The sequence below is a fragment of the Hakea prostrata genome, chromosome 11 (genome assembly GCF_041222555.1).
Source record: "Hakea prostrata isolate BN-2017 chromosome 11, UWA_Hpros_2, whole genome shotgun sequence".
NCBI classification, from domain to species: Eukaryota; Viridiplantae; Streptophyta; class Magnoliopsida; order Proteales; family Proteaceae; genus Hakea; species Hakea prostrata.
The window spans coordinates 19,385,012-19,393,480 of NC_142610.1; the positions used below are offsets into that span (position 1 = coordinate 19,385,012).

Below are 8,469 nucleotides of genomic sequence, written 5' to 3' on the forward strand. Positions count from 1 at the left end.
TTCAAATGTTTTAGTTGTTTGTTTGGTTGCAAAGAAAATGAAAGGAGAGAAGTTACTCAACTCATGATAAAATAAAATAAAAAAATTTATGATGATTAGGTACACCTAATTCTAAAAGCATGACAAAGTTGAAGACTTGAAGGTAATTAGTCTTTCAGTTTTTCAATTAAGGAAAGACCATTGATTGTTTATCACTGTAGAGAGAAATTGGGAAAGGTAACGGAAGGTCAGGGGTCATTCAGATTTCAGAGATTTGATTTTAAGGATTGCCAATCCCTATGAAAGGCAGGAAGTCTTCATGAAAAGACCTTAAAGTTTCCAAAAGGCTGAATTCAATTGTCTTTTGAGTGTAATATGAATTTACCCATTCACTAACTTTCCAAATTGCTTCTTAAGCCTTCTGGCTAAATGTTTCTTTCTCTTCTGTTTATTTTCTTTTCTAATTTACTGTTTCAAATGAGTTCTTACCCATGCTCTCTTTTACTCCTTTATCACACATTTAGGAGAAAATCTACTTCTAAATACTGATAGGATAGATAAAAAAAAGTCAACTACTTCTGAATATTGATAGGAATATAGAATAGATCAGAGGTGAATGTCTCTCCTAATAAAATGTATGATAGAAAGATGTTGGGAGAGTATAATCCTCTACCCGCAACTTTGTTGGGATTAGCGTGATCAATCACACACAATCAAACAAAAGTAAAAAGAAAAAATAAGACATAGATACCCTGTGCCACCCCAATGTAGGGCTATGTCTAGCTTTTAGGTTTTTCTTTTTTGACTCTTAACGACTTGTTACAGATATTATGTTATATATAGTCTCAGAAACCCTATGGCATGGGCCCAAATTACAAAGGAAACTCTGACACCCAAAGTGACATAAGGCCTCTTGCGTGCATAGGCTACATAATGTGGAGCATGTACCCAACAAATCCTTACGGATAGAGAATCCTAACTCTTCGCAAATAAACCTCCAATCATTAAAAAGAAAGGAGAAAGCTTACCTTGTGGCTTATCACTTAGCTTGACTAAAATTAGAACCTAATAAGAGTTCCCCCACCTCACAAACAAAAATAAAAGCCCAATTTGTTAGGCTTTCTACATTTGACATTTTGTAAGGCCAAGCCCATTGAAAAACTCAAACCTGGGCTAGATGTTAGGCCCATGAATTCTGTGGACTGGTTCTTTGACAAAAGATCATCTGAACCATGTTTTGTCTGGGCCAGCCCAGATGAGAAAGCAAAAACCAGACCGTTAAATGTTCGGTCTAATAGGCGTTAGTTTGAGTCTAAATCCTCCATTCGCAAGAGTAGAAGATTTTCTCAGATCCCTCCACCATACATTTAAGAGAATGACTCATCTCTAAACACTGATAAGATTAGCTGAATCCCAACTGTCAAGTCTTCGCGCTGAATTGCTTAGGTCTAGCCCGTCAAAGTAAAGGTTTGTCATTCCCATTTCCCTCACATTTCTCCGATGCGCATTTATAATGGGGTCCACCTTTAAATACTAACAAAATAAATTAAAAATGAATCCTCTCATCTCTTAATTTAAACATAGGTGTCTACCCTGGTGGATAGAAAATCTGAATTTGAGTTGCATCTATAGGGATTTATACTATCTTTACAAATCATAAACCCAAGTATCTTTTATTGTATTATATTATATTTGCCAGTGAGATTTATAATATAAACACGTGTCATTATACTAAAGTAGCCAATGAGAATCTATTATCATGCGCAAGTGGGCTCCAATAATCATACAAAGGTTGAAAAATTAGGTATTTTGGACTCTTCAACATCATATGACTCTATCCCATGTTACTTAGATTTCATATTTAAAGTCAAATGTTTATTTTAATTTTAAGATAGGAGGATTGATGGTCTTGTCACCCTAACCTTTCTTAGTGAGGAAGGAATTTGTGAAGTTACACTGGAACCACTAATATACGGGATAAACATTTCATCTTTCTTTTCATGTGAAAAAATCTAGAGTTTGAGAATTTTCAAATAGAATTTTGTTTTTAGATCGAATACGTGTCATGCATCTATTTTTCAAATGTTTTATTACTTTTACAGTTATAAATATTGATATCAATATTTGATAATCAATATTTGGTAATCAATACTTTATAAATAATTACTATGGTATTGATTAGATCATGTTAATGAGTCTAGATCACCTAGTGTTTCCTAATGTTTTTTCACCAAATTTTGTGTCAAATCTACATTTAAAACTACCAGAATAATTTACGAATATGACTTTCAAAAAATCTTCATGAACTCCACACAAAATGTATCGTAAAAAAACATTCACTAGGAATGTGATCTGGACTCATATCAGCTCGACAATACTAACTTTGTATCAGTGTAGATTCTCAAAGAAGAAGAAAAAGAAAGGAAAAAAAAAATTTAACCACAACATTTATATATACTAGTATAGTATAAACATGGAATGCTAAAAATGTGTGAAGTGTGATTGTTTTTCTCGAATGTAATGAAAAGACTATAGTTTTACACGCTAAGAGACAGAATCATACTATTTTGATTTTATAGTAGGCTTTTTCAATCAATCAAATATAAAAAATGAATTTGGTTGAAGAGAAATGTTGGAAAGTTTATCGGTTTCTTACTTGAACGGTGCAAAATTTTCACCGTCATAGTGTCTGCATCTGATTCTGGTTTTCAACGGTGGTTGTCATTCCGCGATAGAATTTATAAATTGTTTATCTGAACGGTCACCGTTTGCTCTTTAATTCGGTTTCAAGGAATAAAAAAATGATGAACAGTTTCAGTTTCTACAGTTTCTGGGTTTCAGAGGGTTGAGGAATCCTAGTCAGCTTCACCAATCCCTTTCATGGCCTTCAAATTAACGAGGATGGCGACAAACCCAGGGACCCAACTCCAATTTCAGCACCTTCTATCCTCCCAAGTCAAATTAAAACCTAATACACAAATAGAGAGAGAAAGTAAACAAGTCTAAGAAACAGAGCAGAACCCAGATGCTAAATCATTAGTCCTATCCAATTCTTGGTTTTCATTGTTTGATGGAGCCCAAATTTCTTCGACTAATCTCTCATCAATCCCTCTTCTCCATCGTCCGATCTGGTGATGTTGATTCCCTGAAAATTACCATTGAAGGATCCAATGGAGGTGAAGGAGAAGATCCAGCTTCAATCGCTGCTTTAATGGCGTTGCAGAATGATTCCGGTGAAACCCCTCTGTACATCGCTGCTGAAAACAATCTACAAGATGTTTTCAAGTACTTGGTTAACTTCTGTGACCTTCAGATCGCGATGATCAGAGCCAAATCGGACATGAATGCATTTCATGTCGCTGCTTTGCGTGGAAACCTAGGTATGCTTCCCTTTTCCAAGTGTCACTTTTTGGGTTGCTGTTACTGAATTCGTGATGGGTTATGCTTTTTTTTTAGGTTCATTTTGTGAAATTAATCCTATTTCGTAAATTCAGAAACTAAAGGTTGATCACTTTGGCTTGCCCTTCTGAAGCCCTTGGACATGTAAATGCTCTAAAGCCTGTTAAAGGTCTGGTAGTAGAAAAAATCTGAACTTTAAACTTTCTGTGATGGATTATATGCATCATAGCAAAAGTTATGGCCCATTCAGTCTTGTCTCACATCACTTCTCTATATGCCGTTTTATCTACAGTGAGGATGGTTAAATTGGCCTAGGGCTCTCTCTGGGATCTATTATCCTTGGAACGATTTATTCATGGTTGACTTGATAGATATAGCCAAAAGTTGCTTCAGCAGAAAACGCATGCCGAGAGCATTTTTTTTTGTGCTCTTATGGTAATTGCTGAAGAATATACCTATCAAACCAGTTCTTCTAATTCAATCTGAAGAATTGACTCATCAAAATAATGGATCACTTAGTTCCGTTGGCATGGACATCACTAAATGTTCAGGATTCTTCTATTCAATCTATTCCTTTTTGTTTCTGGTATTACATTCATACACTTTGCTTCTTTTCCCAACCAACCACTTGGCATCTGGCACACTGTCAGGGGCATGTTCAATATACCCTGCATGGGTAGATTTAAAAATGGGAATTTCTCATCTAAATTTGAGTGTCTCAACGACTGACCAACTCCAGATAATGAAGTTCTGGGCTTTCATGTGAATCCTTGACTCCTTAAAAAAGGGTGAACCTGGTACCAAAGGCTTTTGCACAAGTTCTCAAGAAAACCCTGGATTGTACTTTCTACTGGGTTCATGAGACATATGTCACACTGACTACAAATCTTCCTTAAATTAAAGCTTTCTTTTTATGTGTGTGACAAACTAGAATTCATTACAGCCTGTAAGAATTTGGACTTCAATGTGATAGTGATTTTCTAAGGTTAGCATATATAGAGTTCAAACATGGGAAAAGATAACAAGAACGCTTGCTAGTTTTAGTGAATTTTGACTATTTAGTTATCAATGGAAACATATCTGTGGTAATAGAGGATTTACAAAGTGCTTCTCTTTGTGTCCAGAGATTGTGAAAGAGCTTTTGAGCAGGTGGCCTGAACTGTGCAAGTTATGTGATGCCACAAACACCAGCCCTCTTTATGCAGCTGCACGCCAGGACCACTTGGAAGTTGTGAATGCGATATTAGACACTGATGCAAGCACAGTTAGGATTGTGAGGAAAAATGGAAAAACTGCACTGCATAATGCTGTTAGATATGGGCTTCACCGAATAGTAAAAGCTCTCATCGACAGAGATCCTGGAATTGTTTCTATTAAAGACAAGAAGGGCCAAACTGCACTCCACATGGCCGTCAAAGGGCAGGATCCTTCTATAGTAGACGATTTATTATGTGCTGATCCTACAATACTTAATGAACGTGATAAGAAGGGAAATACTGCTCTACATGTAGCCACAAGGAAATGCCGTCCACTGGTATTTCTCATATTCTGACCTGTTGTGGGAGAATTATTTTTGTCATTCCTTCTTTTCCATTAATTTTTAGTTTGACAGTTATCAAGGTAATTAGAAATTGTGTTCACTTCTACAAATTCTAGCAAATTGCTTGCTGCCTTATTTGTTACATGAATTTCATGACCAGTTGATTTGCAAACATTTGATAATCACTGTCATAGCAACTAATTTCCCCCCTTGAAGAACAACATTATGAATTATTTCTCAATTTTTTTTTTTTTTTTTGTTTGGGGGGGGGGTGGGGGGGGGGTGGTATAGCACTGATGCAATATAGGCTGCCCAACTGGGCCGTGGAAGACTTCATTTTGGGCCATATGTTGTTTCAGTGGGCTTTGGGGTATTAGTTTAGGGTATTCATTTCAATGACCTTAATATAGGTGCATAAAGTGGGGTGGAAGTTGGTAAACAGAATTGGTAGTTGTAAGTGTTTACGCTAGATTTGGATACATATAGTTTTTAAAAGTTCTGTTTTGAATCTATTAAGTCAAGTAGATCTCTTAAAAGAGCTATAGAGTGTACTTTACTAACCGGTTAGTCTGTTGACAAGCCTTCCCCCTTAACTTACATACATTTCCTGCCATATCTTCTAGTTCTAAGCATAAAAACATGATGTGTATTAAAAGAAATTAATGAGGAAAATAACTACTCTACACTTAGGTGCTCTAATTCCTAGGAAGACTTAACTGTTAGATTCTGAAATTGAAGTAAAGAATATTGTCACCACAGACCAAACTTTCAAAATGAGGAAATGAATCTTTAGAAGCTACTGATGTGATTCCATGTGCACAAATTCCATATGTACTCTTATTCAACTTTGGCCTTTGTTTCCTTGGATCCTTGAATCTCCACCACTGGATAAATAAGTTTGCAAGGATTTGAAAAGCTTTTTCTGATAAACTTTGCTTTGGGTGCAACTTCAGTCAAATGTGATCCCTGGTGATTACACCCAATCTGAAGCTTGGTTGAGCCATTGTTTTACGACCCTTTGTGGCTTCAGTCAGGCAACATAACCTGAGTCCATGAGTATTAGTTAACAAATATTAGCCTATAAATATGTGAATGAAAGCAGACACAGAATATTCTGCATTTTTTTTTTGGAACATTGGTTTGTTCTCAAGGTTTTGAGTCCAAATCATAAACCTACTTCAGGTCACTGTAGGTTGTATAATATATATCCAACCTCACCATCACACAACATACGTCTACCTGACCTGGCCTGCTTGATCCAACCTGGGACATCTCGAGTCATAACTCAGGTTGTTTTCTGGTTTGAGCATTTTGGTATTATCCTTGTCTTTGTGGCATTGTGAGTTGACAATTTCAGTTCTGCTGGTTGAGCTTCAGTTGAGCACCCAATGGGTCCAATTGGCCAATCGAATTGCTTCCTCAAATAGCATGTTTAAACATACTTTTGACTTGGAAGAAAGGATATTATATTCTGTTCTGTTATTCCTAATTGTTCATACTCCAATGATGCATCTCTACCCTGGTATGAAGGAAGTTAAGACCATTTCAGTAATCATTAAATTGATTCTTATGCATGCAAATTTAATGATTCTACTATTAATCTTTATTTCTTTGGATTTTGTTGGATTTTCCTTTAGAGGAGTCGATTTGTTCATTGCTTTCTTCTATTGATGCGGTTCTTTTGCCAGATAGAAAAGACATTACAAAGGAAATCAGTTCAACTTTCTTTGTTGCTCATGAAACTTTTTGTGTTATTTGTTGGTGCATTTGTTGGTTTGTTATATGAAAAAAAATGAAGACAATCAGTTTCAAGATCCATCTCCATGCATAAATAGTGTTCTGAAAACCTAAAGATTCCAACTACTAATTTACTGGATCTTGATTTATGTTATAGGATTCATAAATGTTATTCTGTTTTTCATCATGCTCTATCTGGTATTCTCTTTTCCTTCAGATAGTGATCCTTCTGCTCAGATATACTTCCACAGAGGTCAATGCTATTAATAATCAAAATGAAACTGCAATGGACTTGGCAGAAAAACTACAGTATGGAGAACCTGCCTTTGAAATTACTGAAGCTCTTGCAGAAGTTGGTGCCAAACATGCTAGGCATGTAGGCCAAGTGGATGAGGCAATGGAGCTGAAAAGAACAGTAAGTGATATAAAGCATGAGGTGCAATCACAACTCCTACAGAATGCAAAGACCAACAGGAGAGTATCTGGGATTAAAAAGGAGCTACAGAAGCTGCACAGAGAAGCCGTCCAGAACACCACCAATTCTGTGACAGTTGTTGCTGTTCTGTTTGCCTCCATTGCTTTCATGGCTATATTCAACTTGCCTGGTCAATATTTTATGGATGGACCAAATGCTGGAGAAGCTAATATAGCTGATTTTGTTGGTTTTCGCGTGTTCTGCCTTCTGAATGCTACGTCGCTGTTCATATCTCTAGCTGTTGTTGTGGTTCAGATCACTTTGATTGCCTGGGATACCAAGGCTCAGAAGCAGGTTGTGTCAGTGGTGAACAAATTAATGTGGGCAGCTTGTATTAGCACATGTGGGTCTTTTCTGTCCTTAGCTTTTGTGGTTGTGGGAAAAGACAGCTCTTGGATGGCTATCACTATAACAGTATTGGGTACACCAATCCTTGTAGGGACTCTTGCTAGCATGTGCTACTGCGTATTCCGACAACATTTCAAAGTACTTGGGGATGATTCTCAAAGACGCATTAGGAGGGCTGGTGGTAGCAAATCCTTTTCATGGTCTCGACACTCTGGCTATTCAGATCCTGATGCTGAATCGGATCATGAAATGATCTACGCGTTGTAACTGCTTCTTGGAGGTGTAAAGCATGGAAGAAGTTGCTTTTAAGTTGTAAATAAGGCTAGTTTTGGAATGGAATTCAGTAGCAGTAGCTTCACACTAGTTGTTCGAGTCTACTGGAGGCCGTGTTTGTCTCTGATGTAAGGGGCTCCTCTTCTTTAGTGTTCCAATCATGTGTATTTATGGGAACAGAATATAGATTCATGCAGATGCAAGCAATAATTTTAGAATGATCCTGCAGCTCTCTGTTGGCATTGATATTAAGCAGCATTTTGTCCTCTTTATACTTCTCTAAGGTGAGTTCTCAGTCTCAATTGATCGGCTGAATGACTGCACTTCAGTTTATAACAACTCTCCAACTCAGAAATCGGCCTGTGAGATTTCTTTCTCAAGGATGTTCTTAATGAGCACAAGAGCGAAACTAGATCCACATATTTCATGATCAAGATCTCGAGGTGAAAGAAAGTCATGATCAATGTTTCATGTGAGGTTACTCATTTCTCAGCCTAATGCAGGCCTGACAGAAATAAAGCTGCTTCTGTACATGCTAGTCATCTGAACCTTCGCCAATGAAGTGAAATGCTGAACAGATAGAACTCAAGAAAATGTTTAGAAGTAGGCTGCTGCTCTTTTTGAACTTTGTACAGAAACATTTTCTGTTTCATCAAGGATAACTACACTTACAGATCCCAAGACACCAATTTGTAAATAGCCAGTTCATCAATTAGAA

At 36.8% G+C, this 8,469-nt stretch overlaps 1 protein-coding gene across 1 annotated transcript; it reads left to right on the forward strand.

Annotated features, from left to right (window-relative positions):
• Positions 1 to 2,802: 2,802 nt before the first annotated feature.
• On the forward strand, positions 2,803 to 8,144 carry LOC149000643 (ankyrin repeat-containing protein At2g01680-like). Its single transcript, XM_089141029.1, has 3 exons — positions 2,803 to 3,359; positions 4,503 to 4,912; positions 6,873 to 8,144. The coding sequence occupies exons 1-3, from the start codon at positions 3,050 to 3,052 to the stop codon at positions 7,743 to 7,745; spliced, it is 1,593 nt and encodes a 530-aa protein (XP_088997155.1). The 5' UTR covers positions 2,803 to 3,049; the 3' UTR covers positions 7,746 to 8,144.
• Positions 8,145 to 8,469: the final 325 nt, after the last annotated feature.